General features: G+C 37.1%; 2 protein-coding genes and 1 non-coding gene across 5 annotated transcripts; all 3 read right to left on the bottom strand.

Moving 5' to 3' along the window:
- Positions 1–267: 267 nt before the first annotated feature.
- Positions 268–2,118, bottom strand: LOC107041396 (cytochrome P450 9e2). Its single transcript, XM_015261935.2, has one exon. The coding sequence runs from the start codon at positions 1,937–1,939 to the stop codon at positions 422–424; it is 1,518 nt and encodes a 505-aa protein (XP_015117421.1). The 5' UTR covers positions 1,940–2,118; the 3' UTR covers positions 268–421.
- A 3,138-nt stretch (positions 2,119–5,256) lies between these two features.
- Trnai-aau lies at positions 5,257–5,330 on the bottom strand. Its single transcript has one exon. It is a non-coding gene; the product is annotated as a tRNA-Ile (tRNA).
- A 1,868-nt stretch (positions 5,331–7,198) lies between these two features.
- LOC107041378 (forkhead box protein J1-B) lies at positions 7,199–17,480 on the bottom strand. Of its 3 annotated transcripts, XM_015261905.1 has the most exons (5): positions 17,429–17,480; positions 17,257–17,328; positions 11,209–11,482; positions 9,353–9,531; positions 7,199–8,166 (listed from the first exon to the last, which is right to left on the bottom strand). In XM_015261905.1, exons 3-5 carry the CDS (start codon positions 11,444–11,446, stop codon positions 7,780–7,782), a joined length of 804 nt encoding a protein of 267 aa, XP_015117391.1. In that variant the 5' UTR covers positions 11,447–11,482; positions 17,257–17,328; positions 17,429–17,480; the 3' UTR covers positions 7,199–7,779. The 3 variants fall into 3 exon arrangements, with proteins under 3 accessions (XP_015117391.1, XP_015117390.1, XP_015117392.1); XM_015261904.1 differs by having other exon boundaries at positions 17,257–17,474; XM_015261906.1 differs by lacking the exons at positions 17,257–17,328; positions 17,429–17,480 and adding an exon at positions 11,562–11,641.
- Between the last annotated feature and the right edge of the window lie 966 nt (positions 17,481–18,446).

Genomic DNA, 18,446 nt, shown 5'->3' with positions numbered 1-18,446 from the left:
CATATGTAAAATATATCATTCTCAGAATATGTCAGTAGCGAAGTGGTAAACCAGTATAAGTCGATTTTGACTATCGGCCAGTTTTCAATAAATATCTCGGAATCTAAGGGAAATAGCGAAATTGTTGTGATTCCCTTTTTTGTAGCTCTTAATTTGCTCTACAAAAAAGGTTATGACAAAAATTTTGCCATTTTACCATTTATGGAAGAACTCTTCCTCAAAATATGCGAAGGGAAATGTCTCCAATAATCTATATCAACACTTACATTCAGTTCAATAATATATATTTCTTCACCACTCAGATGAATGGAGGTAATTTATTACTATCATGAATTTAAAAAAATATAAGTAATAGAAATGTTTGAACCTGCCCAGCACTCAGGTTTTAAAAAATCAAATTGATTTATGATGATGTTTTTCTCTATTTATTCCTGGGCTCCATTGTCACCCAGAACCCCCCCTTCGCAGCCATTCCCAGGTTCTTCTTATCCAATTCCAACGGCAGAATCATCTTCTCCCCGATGCTGAGATTGCACTTGAGAACGAGATGAAAAATGAGGACTTTAGTCTCCAACAGCGCGAATCGATTACCAATGCACATTCTGGGCCCGACACCGAAGGGAAAATACGCGGAGGAATGGAGCATCTTGGGATCCTCAATAAACCTCTCCGGATAGAATTTCTCCGGCTCATTGAAGTAATCCGGATGCATATGAAGTGCATAGACCGGAAACCATACCCGATCCCCCGGTTTCAGGAGGACTGGCTTCTTTCCAGGTAATGCCGGGGGTAGTTCAAACTCCTTCGTGCAGAGTCTGTCCAGAGCAACTCCTATCGGGTACATCCTCAGACACTCATTCACGAGAGCATCGAGATACTTCATGTTATTGATCGCTTCGTACGTGACACTCTGATCGCACTGTTCATAGACCTCGTCAACTTCCTCCTGCAATTTCCTCTGGACATCCGGATCAATCGCGATATGATGTGCCACAAAACACATGGTCGACGAAGTTGTGTCAAATCCCCCGAAGAAAAATACAAACGCCTGCGACACCATGTCACGAATATCGAGGACAGGGCCGTCACCCTCTTTATTCTTCCGCGTCTCCATCATCAGTTGGATCATATCCGGTCGCACAATTCCCTGCCTGTCTCTGGCGTCAATCGTGCCTTGCACAAGTTCAACGAAGAACTTGTCAATCTTCGGGTCTATAATGTGAATCCCCAGGATTTTCGTCACCCAAGGCAACGTCCTCATCAGCTGCATCTTCAGCAAAGCTAACCCTTGGAAAACACTAGCTTTTTTCCCCAGCACGTAAAAATCGTTGTCCGGATTCTTCATAGAATCTACTGCGACACCGAAGGCACATGTCGCAATCACGTCTGTTGTGTATCGCGCGAAGACATCTTTCGTGTTGTACGTCACAGGTTTCGATGAGGTATCATTCGCAATGTGGTTCGCGAAATTCTTCGCGCAGTCTGACATGAGTTTGAACATTCCTTTCATCTTGCTGGAGGTGAAGGCCGGGCTCAGCAGGTTCCTCATCTCCCGCCATTTGTTACCTTTGAGACCGGCTAAGTTGTTGCCGAACAGAGGCTCCTGCTCCGGATCCACCATGGCCGTGCGGTCAACAAAATGATCGAAATGCTTGACACCAACGCTTTTGATCACTTCTATATCTCGTAGAACCACTATTGGACTGTTGTTAAAATCATAGAAACCGACGTATTTGGCGTTGTCGTGAATGTCGTACATTCTTTTAACCATTTCAGCGATCGAAATACGTTGGAATAGAACGGGACCCATGTTCCCAAGGATGGGAAGGCCTCTCTCGTGTATTATGTCATTCTCCTCGAAGAATTTCTTCCTGCGTAGGAAATAGTAGAGCCCCAACAGTACCGCGATGATAGTGAAATAAATCGTCCAGCTCTCCATTATTTATTATTTGTTTACCATTGAATAAACGGTCTTACACATGGCGAAGGCTTCAAAGCACTGATGCGAATTGCGGCAGTAATTCAGTCCAGTTGAGGCACGACTGAATCAGAATTTATCTCAAATGGCGCGCAAGGTCGAAACTCTTGAAATTATGAACCGTCATCCACTGCAATGCTGATGTAACACGGTATCCATGGACATATTTAGCGTGTCTACTGCGCCACACATGCCTTCATATTGAATAAAAGAACCGGTTTGTTGTGATACTTGCTGTGTTTAATGGAATACTCTGGGACGGTATTAGCGGAAAGTGAAATATAATGAGCAGATAACAGAACAGAACAGCGACAAACAACATCAATAGACAGACTTTTTTTCTATTTGCAAACATAATCTTTTGGCGTAGTGAAACGCTCTGAGTCATTTAGAAAAATATGTTGACGCGTCAGAAAGAAGTGCATTATGAAGGTACAAAATATCAGGTATTACAGATGAACTCATTGTAATGATCAGAGGCATTACAGAATTTACAGTTTAAGAACGTAGATATAAAAAACAGTTTAATGGATCGAATCATTCGACAAATTTTAATATTTATCAAGTCATTTATTTTGTTATTCCTTTTATCTCATTTTTCCTTCTTGGTGTTACCGAATTTCTACTCGGTTTGACACCTACACAAGCCGCCCCATTTCTCCTTTCATTCATGTATCTGCGGTATCATGGCCGGCTTACTCTTATCAACTGCACCCCATTCGGGCTAGGACTGAATTCGGAGTCGATTTAAGTCGATTTTGGCTATTAGCCAGTTTTTGACGAATATCTCGAAATCTACAAGAGATAGAAGAATTTTTATCATGACTTTGTTTGTAGAGCCAATTGACGGTCACAAAAAAGTCATAAGAAAAATTTTGCTATCTCTCTTAGATTCCGAGATATTCATAAAAAAACTGGCCAAAAATAAAAATCGACTTGATCCGGGTTACCGCTTAGCTACTGATTTATGAAGTAGAAATTCACACACATGGACAGACGATGTTTTCAGATTTGCAACAATAGTGAAGTGGTAGATATGGAGGATATAACAAGATAGATTTACTTCGCCGACTTCCGCATTTGAAAAAGTAGAAATGGACACGCATCGACAGACGAATTTTTCGGTTTAGAATAGTGACTAGCTGTATTATTATTAACAAATGGTAAAACATATTAAAATTAAATAGTTGAAGTAGATATGTGTGGACAGACGAAAAGTTTATTCCCAAAAATAGTGAGGTATATTCATCTTGAATTCTTTAATAGACTTTCTAAAGAGTGGAAATGGACACGCGTGGACAGACGAATTTTTCCTATCGGGAGGATTAGCCGTAGTGACTAGCTGAAGTACTAACAACAAGTGGCGAAGCATTTTAAAATGAAACAGTGGAAGTAGGCGTCTGTGGACAGACAAAAATTTTCTATTCACATAAATAGGGATTTATTCATTTTAATCACCTCTTTAGATAGTTTTTTTTGTCATTTCGGCCGTGGGGCAGCGCTTCACGGACGCTCCGCTCCGCGTCCGTGAATCTCTGCCTACGGCGGTCATGACAAAAAATACTGTTCGTCATACGGCCAAAAAAAACTTTTCTAGCTCATATGATTGCCGCTCTCGCCTTCGGCTCGAGCTGCAAACTCATATTCACCATAAAAGATTTTTTCGGCCTAGTGACGAAATATACTATTCAATTCTTTGACATAGTGTTTAAAAGGTTGAAATGGCCAAACATGGACAGACGATTTTTTCAGATTTGTACAAATAGGCATTGAAATATCTTCATCAAGTAGTAAAGCACTTAAAAATGAAATAGTGGAAGTAGACGTATGTAGACAGACAAGAATTTTCTCTTCACAAAAATAGTGATTTACAAATTTTGAATAACCTATTCAGATAGTTTTTTTCAATTCTTTAATACACTCTTTAAAAGTATAAATGGACACGATGGACAGACGAATTTTTCCTATCGGGAGAAATAGCCGTAGTGACTAGCTGAAGTATTATCAACAAGTGGTAACGCATTTTAAAATGAAACAGTGGAGATTGACGTATGTGGACAGACAAAAAGCTTTTATTTGCAACAATAATGACTTATACATTTCAAATCATCTATTCAGATATTATTTCAATTCTTCAACACATGCTTTAAAAAGTAGAAATGGACACTCGTTGACAGACGAGATTTTTTTCCGATTTGTACACATAACTTGAAGTATTATCAACCAATGGTAAAGCATTTTAAAATGAAACAGTGGAAATGGACGTATGTGGACAGACAACAAATTTGTATTCGCAAAAATAGTGACTTACACATTCCAAATCATCTGTTCAGATAGTTTTTTCAATTCTTTAACACACTCTTTAAAAGTAGAAATGAACACGCGTGGACAGACAATTGTTTTATAAACAAAAAATAGTCTTAGAATGGTCACTAATTGAAGTATTATCAACAAGTGATAAAACATTTTAAAATGAAACAGTGGAAATAGACATATCTGCACAGACAAAAAGTTTCTATTAGCAAAAATAATGACTTATAAATTACAAATCATCTGTTCAGATAGTTTGTTCAATTCTTTCACATCCTCTTTTAAAAGTAGAAATGGACACGCGTGGACAGACAATTTTTTAATCAGCAAAAATAGTCTCAAAATAGTGCTCAGCTGAAGTATTATCAACAAATGGTAAAGCATTATAAAATGAAACAGTGGAAATAGGCGGACGTGGACAGACAAAACGTTTCTCTAACGAAGCGCCTGTTGAGATTCTTTTTTTAATTCTTTAACACACTCTTTAAAAGTAGAAATGGACACTCCTGGTCAGACGATTTTTTCAGATTTGTACAAATAAACATTGAAGTATTATCGACCAGTGGTAAAGCATTTTAAAATGAAACAGTAGAATTGGACGTATGTAGAAAGACGAAAAGTTTCTACTCGCAACAATAACGACTTATACATTTCAAATCACCTGTTCAATAATTTTTTTCAATTCTTTCACATAGTCTTTAAAAAGTAGAACTGGACACGCGTGGACAGAGGATTTTTTCCCATCAGCAAAAATATTTTTTCCGAAGAGTAGTTCATTAGAATAGTAAGCATTATCAACAAGTGGTAAAACATTTCAAAATGAGGCAGTAGAAAAGGATGCACGTGGGCAGACAAAAATTTTCACACTGCAAAAATCTTAACCAATACATTCCAAATCGTCTTTTTTTCCTCATTTCAATTTGTTTAACTGTATAATAAATAAATTAACGTTGCAGAAACAAAAAAATTGGCCCATGAGGGGATCGAACCCGCGACCTTCGCGTTATTAGCACGACGCTCTAACCAACTGAGCTAATGGGCCAGATGTCCTCTATGCTTCGAAAGACGGGAAAAAGCTCTGCGAGTGAAAAATGTGCACTTCACCCCGAGAAATAAAAGAATTATAAAAAAAAAATCATGGCCATAAGTAATCAATCGCCTGTTAATTGCATATCATTATTATTACGTGTTTACTAACAATACAAATAATCAATTAATAAATATATCATATAGTACAAGAGAAATGGAGATACAATGGAACGCGAGGCACTCTTATATATTTTATTTATAAATAATCTTTACTGACTATTTCCACACTCCAATCGAATGTGAAAGGTTCGAGGGAACTCTTTCATTTGTTGTATATCATACATTAAATCTCATGTCTAATTGGACGGATATTTGAAAGGCATTTTCAATCAAGAGCAAAACACACTCAACCAAAATCATCGTATCACACTGATGGTAGTAATCGTGGTGGAACGTAAGTAGTTGCGATTAGCTATTTATACAATTGGAAACAACTGCAAATGATCCGCAAAACATAATTAATTAAATCCTTATCCCTAAATAAGATCATTTTAAAACTCTTCCAGATTTTCTACAGTTATTTTTGATTCTATATGCTCAGTTTGCTCTGGTCTTTAACAAATAAAATAAGGAATAAAAGAATGTAAATAACGTATTTACAGCAACATGTTGGCCGTAATTATACCGAAATGTAATCATTAGCGAAGTGATGATGAATTTTACTCAATATTTAAATAATTTCACTGAGAATGAATTAAAGTAGCGATACCCTTACGGTAAATTCAAAGATTATTGAAATCTGCGAAAAAATTGCAGAAAACTCGATTAGATTCGGAATTCCAATTTTTTTCTCAATTTAATTATCGTTTTGGTTTTTCAAAGATGAAATGTTTAAGAATCAGGATTTAACCCAGTGTCTTATGTGAAAATCAACATTTCCATTGCAATCAAAGATTAAAATCTGAATTTTTTTTCATCAGATGTGAAAAAATCAAGAATTTTTTTGACACCTCATAAAAAATAATCCACTATTTTGCAATTAAGTTTTATTAGTTATTTATAAGAGGGTGATGTTTGAAAAAATATCAATATTTTGCGAAATTTAATTTAGATAATACTGACTGGGTATGAATTTTTTAAAAAAATTTTCCATGCAATTTAGTTAAAAAATTTAAAAACTGAAAATATCCAAAAGTACAGTGGAGCCCGGCCGAAGGGTAGCGCTACTTTAATAAATACCGAATTCGCCTGATAATTTGATTATCAAAAGTCAGTTCAGTAGTGAAGTCTCAGCTCCCAGTTGAATTTTTGTTGAATAACTCGGAATTTAAGAAAGATAGCGAAATTTTTGAAAGATCTTTTTCGGTACACTGAGAGAAAAACAAACACGTTGTCAAACAAGTCTTGTTTGGGCCAACAAAATCGCTCGTTGAAAATTGCCAAAAAAGAATTTGTTTGGTTCGAAATTGAAAGTTTCAAACATGAATAATCCTTCTGCTTTTGACAGCAACAAAATATTTGGCTCAAGAGGCGGATAATTCACACCAGACAGTGCCTTTTCAGGATGAAAATATCTCATACAGGGGAAAATTTATCAACAAATATTTTATCCCTAAGTTACAAGATTGCTATAATATCATTATTATTGTTTCTTTTAAGGGTTCATTTCTTGTCTGTGATTATTAGACAGCCGAAACGAAAACCTACTATCCCCTGTTTTGCATAAAACAAAGATTTTTCGGGAGCAAAATACGTATGGGAGTATCGAATAACGAAGGAGTAGTGCTAGAAATCACATTTCTTGCGTGTATAGAGAATGCAGTTTTTTTTAAACTACTAAATCTATTTTTGCGACAAAAATTTTTCATTCCAGCGCACTCTCTGCATGTTTGGCACAAAAAAACCTTTTTTGATAATTTTCAAAAAAATATTTTCTTGGCGCAAGTAACACTTGTTTGAGAACATTGTCGTTTTTCTCTCAGTGTAGTCTTCGATTTTCTTTACAAAAAAGATTTTCAGGAAAATTTTCCTAACTCTTTTAGAATTTAAGATGTGCATCGAGAACTGGCGCTAGAATGGAATTGACTTGAACCGTTTGCCAACTTCACTACTGCATTAATCGACATTTTATAATTAAATTAATTAATCAAATGATTTAACAATCACAAAATGGTTGAATGTGAAATTATTGGTCACTTCGCTACTGAGATATATATCTATTTCAACAATAATCTACAATTTTTCCAATTTCAAAGGCACATTTCGAATGCATTCTCTGAATTGTCAAATGTCAAAAAATATTCAACTTATCGAAAGAACAGTTAAAGTAGGACGTAAATTTCCTAGGCATCACGCTGATTGGTCTGAAACTACTGATAATGTAATATTAATCTTTGGGTTAATGAGCCTCCAATGTTCCTTCAATCACTCGAAAAGACGAAATAGTGTTCCTCAAAAAGAATTTACAAAGAGTCCAGGAGGGAATCGAGGAGATCGAGCTGGTTCTCGTCCCATCCGACAGTCGCGATGAGCAGACCCGTGAGGTCGTCCTCCGTTAAGCTCACTTGAGTGGATTCAGGCACCTCCGGTAGGCTGTCCGGAATCGGTGGGGAAACGCTGCTCGGGGGTGTCTCGTACAGTGTTGGGTTGGAGTTCTTCGCGGGAGCGGGTTCACTCTCGTTTTTCCTCGGGCGACTGTAGCGCGATGTTGCGGGTCGTCTTCTGGTCCTCTTACCCTCCTCTAATCTCTCCAGATCCAGCTTCCAGAAGCCACCTTTGCCAGGCTCATCCTTCGATCGCGGCAGTTTCACGAAACACTTATTGAGGGATAAATTGTGTCGGATTGAATTCTAAAAAAAATTGTAAAATTTTTTTCTATAGTTGTATTGTTGTGAGTGATTTTAGAATAAAAATCGTTTGAGGGGTAAAAATGGTGAAATTTAACTGAAAATTGAATCGAATTTCATTTTTTGAGCATCGTTCAATAGCGAAGCGATAAACCCGGTCAAGTCGATTTTGACTTCTTTTTATTGACCAGTTTTTCACGAATATCTCAGAATCTAAAAGAGATAGAATAATTTTTGCCACGACCTTTTTTCTAGGGCCAATTGAGGGTTATAAAAAAGGTGATGAGAAAAATTTTGCTATCTCTCTTAGATTGCGAGATATCCATCAAAAACTGACCAAAAGTGAAAATCGACTTGACCCGGTTTACTGCTTTGCTACTGAATTATTCTCTGGTTTACTGACTTTTCAAATAATTGAAATTTCAAGAATAGATTTACTAGAATTTTCCGGAGTTCTACTGTTTTTTGTGGAATAATTAAACTATAATTTACAATTCAGTAGCGAAACGGTGAACCGGGTTCAGTCGATTTTGACTATTGACCAGTTTTTCACAAATATCTCGGAATCTAAAAGAGGTAGAAAAATTTTTGTTGTAGCCTTTTTTATCATCCTCAATTGAACCGACAAAAAAGGTCGTGAGAAAAATTTTGCTATCTCTTTTAGATTCCGAGATATTCATCAAAAACTGAATAAAAGTCAAAATCGACTTGACCCGATTAACATGCGTGGCAATTTCGCAACGCATTTGTTGAAGGATAAATTGTATCGAATTGAATTCTAAAAAAATCGTAATATTTTTTCCTAAAGTCGTATTATTATAATGGGTGATTTTAGAATAAAAATCGTTTGCGGGGTAAAAATGGTGAAATTTCATGAAAATTGAGTTGATTTTCAATATTTTTATCACAATAAGTCCCCAATTCACTTGAATTTTCAATTAATTGAAGTTCTAAGAATATATTTACTAGAGTTTTTGAGAGTTCCATTGGTTTTCGTGGAATAATTCAACTATAATTTACTATTTCCGTTTATTTTCTCGTCAAATTGTGAATTTTCAATGACGAAATTCCTTGGGAAATCCGTGGAACTGTCAAAAAACATAAAAATAATTCTTGAAAATGTCTTGAAAATTTTCCCCACCCACAATATGATATATGACAACTGAAATTAAATTTCACGGTCATTTACCTGCCACGCCGGATCAGCATTCCTATAATACATGAAGTGCTCTCTTATCCACGCATAAATATTGGAGAGGGTGAGTTTGTTGTTGTGAGCCCGCATGGCGAGGCAGATTAAAGTTGCGTAGGAAAACGGTGGCTTAGCATCTGGATCTGTCTGATATTTCTCAGCATTCTCAGCCAGGTCTATTCCCAAGAGCATTTCACAATTATTATCACCCGATCATCCATATCTCATACGAATAATATAATTATAAATTCAGAGACAACCTTTTGTAAATTTACATTCGTATTCAATCAAAACAGAAACGGAAACGGAAATCAAAACAGAAATGGAAATGGAACCCCTGTGTCTATATCAACGTTTAGAATTGTTTTTGCACCTGCAATTATTATTTTTTATATATGAAACTACTTCATTAACTCTATAATGCAATGATGGGGTCGATGAAGTAGTTTCATATGTAAAATCAGCAGCGAAGTGGTAAAACGATTTAAGTTAATTTTGACTATTGGCCAGTTTTCAATGAATATCTCGGAATCTAAGGTAGATACCAAATTTTTTGTAAAAACCTTTTTTGTAGAGCCAATTGAGAGCTACAACAAATATAATTACGAAAATTTCGCTATCTCCCTTAGATTCGGAAATATTCCTCAAAAACTCAACTGGGAGAAAGTCGACTTAAGAGGAGACGGAACCCCTTTGTCTACATCAAATCTTACAATTGTGAAATGAATACTTTATCGACTCGATTGTCGCATTGTTGAGTCAATGAAGTAGTTTAATGAATAAAAAATAATAATTGCAGGAGAAAACACAATTCTAAAGATTCATATAAACGCAGGGGTTCCGTTTTCCCTTAAAGTAGCTCTACCCTTCGACCGGGCTACGCTGCACTTTTGGATATTTTCAGTTTTCGGATTTCTCAATTAAAGTGCATGGGAAAAATTTAAAAAAAAATCATATCCAGTCAGTTTTATCTAAATTAAATTTCGCAAAATATTGACATTTTTTAAAACATTTCCCTCTTACAAATAAATAATAAAACTTGTTTGCAAAACGGTGGATTATTTTTTATGAGGTGTCAAACAAATTCTTGATTTTTTCACATCTAATGAAAAAAAAATCAGATTTTAATCTTTAATTACAATGGAAATGTTGATTTTCGCCTAAGACACCGGGTTAAATCCTGATTTGTAAACATTTCCGTTAGAAAAACCAAAACGATAATTAAATCGAGAATAAAATTAGGATTCCGAATCTACTCGAGTTTTCTGCAATTTTTTCCAGTTTTCAATAATCTTTGAATGTACCGTAAGGGTAGAGCTACTTTAAACTGTTTTACCACATCGCTACTGCACTGTTAGAAATTTCTTGAAATTTCAGTCACAGTGTCATCTGAATTTTCAATGTTATGAGTTTGAATTCAATTTCAAATGAGAACGTTTACTAAATTTCTCATTCATCTTGAAAATTCAAGAAAATTAGGTTTTTCATGTCAAAGAATCATTGATTTTTCAATGACAGCTTGAATTTCCAAACTCATCGTGAAAATTGAACATACAATTCAATTTTCAATAAATTGGGAATTCAGAGAAGTTATTGTCTGAATTTTCAAAATTTTCAAGGATTTTCAGTGCCGTATGGACCTGAAAATCGAGAATTCCTTGAAAATCCAAGAAATTAACTGATTCCTCAATGAACAATTCCCCAGAAATTTCATGTAACTTTGTCGTTGTTAAAAATTTCAAGCATTTTCACTTGAAATTTCAAGAGTAATTTTCCAACAGTGTGAAATATTCATTCGTCAATCTCCGCGCACCGAAAATCAGGAGATAAGCATGAGCTGCTGTCAGACTAACCGATTTCAGCTTTGAGAAGTGGTGACATTTTCTTCGGCGGTCGTCGGACGACCGGTGGTGGTGGCGATGGTGAACATGGTGGCGTAGGTAGGCTTGACGCACTAGTAATGTCCAGTGACTGCAGCCACGAGAGACTCGTCAATTCCGCCTCAACCCCAAAGCCATCTGTCTCCATGTTCTCCAAGTAGTTGGAAGACGCCACATGGTCCGAATTACTAACAGCCCTCTCCCCCTTCATATTTCACTCCCTCTCCCTCCTCATAACCCAGAATCTCTGCAAATAAAATGTCGACTGCAGATTAGACATCATTCACAGCCCCATTAGCACCCCCGACCGATCGAAATGTCCGGACCTGAAGCCAAGCGAAAGAACTGCCCGATCGAACGCTCCAAAAAGACTGACGTGGACTTGAAAAAAAAAACGCTCAACAACTCTCGATGCACAGGGCCAACTGAAAAGGTCTCTTTGGCTGACCGACGAGGGGCGTCGAGCGTAGGGTGGCTATCCACTGTAGACGTAATTCTCTATACTCGGGCGATCCCCCCCTGGCGCACTGGGGGAGGTGCGCGTGCGGCGTCGCCGACAGGTGCTACGTTCTTTCGCAGGTGGACTCTGTACACCCGGCAGCCCAGACACGCTCACTCGAACCCCCGAGTCCCGTTGACGCCACGCAACTGTCCACTACCTGCATTCCCCGATATTTTCCATTTTTTCATGGACCGTATTTAAAGTTTCGTCACTCAGGAGCCACTGAGGGAAGGTCGACAATTTCTCTTTCATTTTGGAGGGGTTTTTTCGGAGTTTAAAATGAACATTGATCTATCGAAATCGCAACATGAGGTCGGGAGATATTGATAATTGATTTGAGGCTATTTTATGGCATTTTTACTTCCAGATGTTTTCGATTCTTCAATGAATAATTTTTAGATGTCGATTACTCGGGAGCGACTGGGCGAAATCCCACAATTTTTTTTTTCATTTTGGAGGAGTTTTTTTAGAGCTTAAAATGAGCCTCGATTTATCGAAATTGCAGCATGAGGTCGGGAGATATTGATAATTGAGTTGAGGCTATTTTATAGCATTTTTACTTCCAGATGATTTCGATTCTTCAATGAATAATTTTTAGATGTCGATTACTCGGGAGCGACTGGGCGAAATTCCACGATTTTTTTTTTCATTTTGGAGGAGTTTTTTTAGAGCTTAAAATGAGCCTCGATTTATCGAAATTGCAGCATGAGGTCGGGAGATATTGATAATTGAGTTGAGGCTATTTTATGGCATTTTTCAATGAATAATTTTTAGATGTCAATTACTCGGGAGCGACTGGGCGAAATTCCACAAATTTTTAATGTTTCAACAATAATAATTATGCATTTTTTTCAGATTTTAAGCTGAGCCTTGATATACACTGTCAGAAATTTCTTGAAATTTCAGTCACAATGTCATCTGAATTATCAACGTTGTGAGTTTGAATTCAATTTCAAATGAAAACGTTTACTAAATTCCTCATTCATCTTGAAAATTCACGAAAATTGAGTTTTTCATGTTAAAGAATCATTGATTTTCAATGAAAGCTTCAATTTCCCAACTCATCGTGAAAATTGAACATCACATACAATTCAATTTTCAATAAATTCAGTAGCGAAGTGGTAAAACGGTTTAAGTCGACTTATCTCCTAGTTGAGTTTTTGAGGAATATTTCCAAATTTAAGGGAGATAGGGAAATTTTCGTAATTAGATTTGTTGTAGCTCTCAGTCGGCTCTACAAAAAAGTTATAATAAAAATTTTACTATCTCCCTTAGATTCCGAGATATTAATTGAAAACTGGTCAATAGTCAAAATTAACTTATACCGTTTTACCACTGCACTACTGAATTGAAAATCCAGAGAAATCATTGCCTGAATTTTCAAAAATTTCAAGTTTTTTTCGTGCCGTATGGACCTGAAAATCGAGAATTCCTTGAATATCCAAGGAATTAATTGATTCCTCAATGAACAATTTCCCAGAAATTTCATGTAACTTTGTCGTTCACGGAGTGAAAAATTCAATAAAAATTACCAGAAAAAAAACGTAAAAATTACGTTTCGAAACGTAATCCGCGAGCGAAGTATAATTCAATAAAAAGTGTGAGTCGGAACTGAAATTGTACGAATCGCCACGTAAATTCTACGATTTGTTCCGTAAAAATTAACCAGCCGTCTGATGACTCACCGCTGTGGGGACAACAAGTCGTTCCGTAATTTTTCCCCAACGATTGAGAAATTTTACGGAACGGAACGTAGAAATAACTCACCAGCTTCATAAAAATTGTTGAACGTTCAAGAATTTTTGATTTTAGAGGCACAATAAGTCGGCAAGTTTCTGTAAGATTTTACTTCTTCGGGAAAAATTACGTGACAATTTCGTACTTTGTTCGGTGATGAACCCGAAAATTCACTGAACGTTTCAGATTTCTTCTCTTCCATTCCTATAAAAATTGCCGGAAAACGATTCTCCGTTGCGGATTACGTGAATTGTTCCGTAATTTTTACTGAATATTCCTCTCCGTGTTCTTAAAAATTTCAAGAGTAATTTTCTAACAGCCTATGAAATTGCACCACTTAAAAAATCACGAGTGATTCAATTTCCTTGTGACATTTCTATTGCCCGGCCTGTCGATGCATTATTCCCCGACAAGTCCTCAATTACCCATGAATTAATTGTATCCCCGATCAAAGATGATAACTCCAAGTGCAAGGACAGTGGGAAATCAATAAAAACCTCACCAACTTCGTTGGAAAGTGCAAAAATTCCAATGACACGACTGCAAATGCCTGAACAATTTGCCCATCGAACTTGGTGTGGTGGTATAGCACCGAGGATCGATCGTTTGAGGCCCCCACGATGAGCCACGACGCCTGGAATTTTCAGCATGCGTCACTGGGTCAAGCCATTACATATTTATCCGTAACACATTGTGCCTAACAAATGTTTTCACGTGCATTAAAACGTGTCACGGAGGGATGATTTCGTCCGTCTTATTATCATTTCTTGGGGGTAATAAAGGGTCCCCAGGTGAGCCGGATGTCTCGGCACGTGTCCCAACACGCGCAATGAGCCCCCCACCGAGCCCTCGGGGCGAAACCACAAGCGTGAAGAATAATTTTGAGAAAAAAAAATGAAGACCATGATGTCGGGGATCTTTGGCTACCCTCCAGCGTCCATTTATCGACGTGGGAGGTAGGGAGAACCGCCTCTGGATGATCAGAAGGGGAAAAACGCCCCGTCCACTCGACACGCCAGGAGACACGAATAGTGTGGGAGATAGCCGGAGAGCTTCACTATCATTGGTCGGAGGGTTTTTAACGCAGGGAGGATATGTGTAGAGATCCCCCGGTCACTCGGGTCCCTCTGAAAAATCCAATTATCGGCGCGCCATTTTGGAGCTTCGGTAAAATGCTTTGGGCTCGGGAAGACAGGTTTTTCGAGGATCAATAATCTTGTGGGGTGTCAGGGCTTTTGATTAAACCCTTTGTTGGACCACAGAAAGAGTAATTCATGCAGGAATTCACCACTTAATTCTGGCTTCAGAATTTTTTTTATCGAAAGTCTAGTAAGAATGCGATCAATTGTAAAAATAGAAATTTTTTAAGTAAAAATTACGCAATTTTTATTATATATCACATATTTTATTGCAGTTTTTGGGAAAAATCCCACACAAATATCCTATTCCTGGATAAAATGATCAATAATCTTCTGGGGATGACAGGGCTTTGGATAAAACCCTCTGTTGAATCACAGAAAGAGTAATTTATGTAAGAACTCACCCCTGAATTTTCGAAATCGGGGCTTAAGAAAAATTCTTATCGAAAAATTTAGTAAAGCACGCGATAAATTGTAAGAATAGAAATTTTTTAGAGGAAAATTACTTAATTCTCAGACGATTTATACCTGAAATATTTTTATTTTTTTCTTCTTAACGCATATCTGACTCGATTTCGTTTGTAAACATTAAAAAAAAATCTGTTTTTAGGTGAAATGCATGGGGTTTGTCGAGCGAAGGGTTTTCGACGATCAATAATTTTCTGGGAATATCCGCTTTCCGGGTAGAACCTTTTTTTCGGACCCTATGGAGAGAAATTCATATGAAAATTCACTCCTAAATTGCAGAAATGGTGGCTTTGTAAAAATTTCTATCAAAAATTCTGGCGAAAAATACAGTAAGTAGTACAATTGGATTTTTTTATGTGAAAATTTCTACACTTTTAATGATTTTTACATGAAAATTTTTTCGCGTTAACACATATTTTACTCGATTTTTGGTAAAAATTCCACTAGAATAGGCGAATGATTAAAATAATAAGAGTAAAAATCAGAGTAAAAATTTCCAAAAAATATTCTCTTCTTAAAAACTCAGGATTCTCGTGGATTTTTATCAAAAATTTTATGACTCTTACTAAAATTATTCAATTTTATACTAGAATTTTTTCAAAAAAATCCCATGCGGAGGACAAATTCAGAAAAAATTACGTAACAAAACCTAAAATTGATGCAAAATGCCCTTTTAAGAATTTTCATATGAAAATACTGGGCAAATATTGATTTTCCTTTTGAGTTTTCTAAATTTTATGAAGTGAAACGTAATTTTGACGTGAAATCCCATAAAAATTCGCTCAGACAACTGCGATTTTTCTGCGCATCACGAGCAATAAATCCCAATTTTCTCCCAATTTTAGAAAATCCCGAAACGTTGTTATATTATTACTAAACGTCAGGAGTATTTCCAAAAATTTTCCTCCGTGTATCACCTGCCTTTTTTCCAAAAAATCCCACACAGAGGAAAAACTTCGTGACAACCAAAACGTAAAAATGAGGCAAAATGCCCTTTCAATAATTTCCTCATAAAAATACTGAGCGGAAATTTATTTTCCTTTTCAGTTCTCTAAATTTCATGGAGTAAAACCTGATTTTTCCGTGAAATTCCCTAAAAATTAATTCAAACAGCGGCGATTTTTCAGCGAATCCCGACGCATCAATTTCCCCCGAAAATCCCGAAACATCACCGAACGTCAGGGATAGTTACCCAGAAATATTCCTCCGTGCATCACCCACCGCTATCTGGCGATCAGCGTGTGACTCACCCCCATCAACCTGCGGCGTCAAGCCCCAATCAATTCGCTGTTCCCCCAATATTCCCCACAAAATCATTTCCCCGTAATTTTCCCGGCCACCTCGCCCCCTTGATCGCCATCCCACATCCCCCTGCCCACATATTCCACTGCGCTGATAGAAAAATCTCAAGTTCGATTTACAATAAGAAAATAGTTGAGGCATTTTGGTGAACGATACGATTTTTTTTGTATGCGGCACATAACATTATAGTAACTTCACAAGCGTAATTTTTGCAAATAAAAATGCAGTTAAACTAACCAAAGTTCGAAAGTAACCACGACAAATCTATCGTGAGGAGAACTATAAAATAGTTACAATGACTACATTCCATTGTAGTAATTACTTCTCCGGTCATAGTTACCGTAACCCATGAAAAATTGTTGAGGACTTTTTGACTATAATTCGACGGTGATGGAATATAGTCAGAAGAAATATATTTTTCTCTCAGTGTGATCTTCCCAAGGGCGAATTTTCCCCCGAACACACACCCGCCGGGCAGAATACGCAATTGGCGAACGGCGCAAAAGTCCACCCCCCATTACAGTTTTTCCTTGACGCACGTGGTGGCCAGGTCAGCTTTATATTTACCCCAGAGGAAAACGGCAATAGGTCACAGCCACAGGGATGATGTGGACTTATTTAACTGGACAGACCTAGAGCCAAAGACACTCGGTTATTATCAATAATACGACCGTTAACAGCCGGATATAGACTCGGTGCGTCCAACTATAGCGTCCGACGATGTTATAAATTATTCAGGAGAATTGATTCAACCCCTGAGCTGTAGCAGCGTTGACCAGTGGCTTTTTCCCGAGGAATTAAAAAAAAAATCCCCCCAAATACGAAAAACTCGAATGTCCATCGCCATTCGCGGGATCTGGGGGCAATACGCACCTGATATTTTATTTTATCCTCCGATGGAATCTCCAGACCTGGGAATTCCACTCTGGAAATTTCCTCGAGCCACTTCACGAGAGGAAAATAAAATAATCATAAATTCCGGAGGGAGAAGACGAGTCTTTTCTGGATTGTCGAGTTAAAATAACGATTGGAATATTAAGCTCACAGTGTCAAGTGGATTGTTGAAAGAGCGGCTGTTGGAACGTGCGTTGTTACCACCATCCCCTCAGTCACTGAGCGTTCGACCCCTCCGGTCGCGCCATGCCCCAACCGGCCATATTCCCCCGCACCTGGGAACAGGTACGAGGTACGGGGGCTATCAATGCCCAACATCACGACGACAGGTTACCCACAATCATTATGCATCACCAGCTGAGACCCACGGCTAAATTATAACGTAATAAACCCCCCGAAACTAGTTCTCCGGAATAAAACATCGAAATGTGAATGAAACTTGGTCGCTTCCTCATTCATTTTTATTTCAGTTTTTCTTGTTTCAGTTATCTGCGACCACCTGGACCCGCAGATTGCCGTCACGGTGCTTGGGCGTCGACCCTCCTTCAGTTTTTTATTTCTGCTCTGCATGGAAAGGGCCCGCAACGAGGTAGATAATTTTTTCAGAAAGTGAAGTGGAAAAAAAGAGTTGCGGAGGGGTGCAGTACTGAATGGGAGAATTGTATTGAGTTTTTTTATTGAATTTTTTTTTCTTTCGGTTTTAATTGTAATTGTGAAATGTGTGATGTAAGTTATAAAATAATCTTTTATAAAACAAGTGGTTAATTAGAGAAACGTCGCAGAATAGCACGAAAAAATTTAATAGAAAAACCTTTTGCATTCGTTGGAAAATTCTATTTAATTTCTATTAAACTTTCTATTAGTTTTTGACTGATTCTATTGACATGTTCAACAGAAAACATTCAATAGAAAAAGTCAACTTAATTCGATTTTTTTATATAACTTATTCTTTTCATATATTTTCTGTAGAATTTACTCGACTCAAATTTTCCAAGTTTTTTTCATTCTATTTTTCGTTTCTTCTCATCAAAAAAATAAAACGAAAAAACTTGGAAAATTTGAGCCGAGGAAATTCTACAGAAAATATCTCAATAGAATTGGCCAAAAATTAATAGAACAGTTCAATAGAAAGTCAATAGAATTTTCTAACGAATTCGATAGGTTTTTCT

This window comes from Diachasma alloeum, unplaced genomic scaffold, assembly GCF_001412515.2.
Source record: "Diachasma alloeum isolate Michigan unplaced genomic scaffold, Dall2.0 Dall_scaffold_00364, whole genome shotgun sequence".
NCBI classification, from domain to species: Eukaryota; Metazoa; Arthropoda; class Insecta; order Hymenoptera; family Braconidae; genus Diachasma; species Diachasma alloeum.
Note: the sequence above shows the minus strand (reverse complement) of the source record. Positions and strands in the feature narration are given on the sequence as shown.

Excerpts from the sequence above, each read along its gene's own strand:
- LOC107041396 (XM_015261935.2), bottom strand. The coding sequence starts at position 1,939 with ATGGAGAGCTGGACGATTTATTTCACTATCATCGCGGTACTGTTGGGG.
- LOC107041378 (XM_015261905.1), bottom strand. The coding sequence starts at position 11,446 with ATGAAGGGGGAGAGGGCTGTTAGTAATTCGGACCATGTGGCGTCTTCC. Across the intron at positions 9,532-11,208 it reads ACTTCTCAAAGCTGAAATCG|ACCTGGCTGAGAATGCTGAG; the intron begins GTTAGTCTGACA and ends TCTTGGGAATAG. Across the intron at positions 8,167-9,352 it reads ATGCTGATCCGGCGTGGCAG|AATTCAATCCGACACAATTT; the intron begins GTAAATGACCGT and ends AATTTTTTTTAG.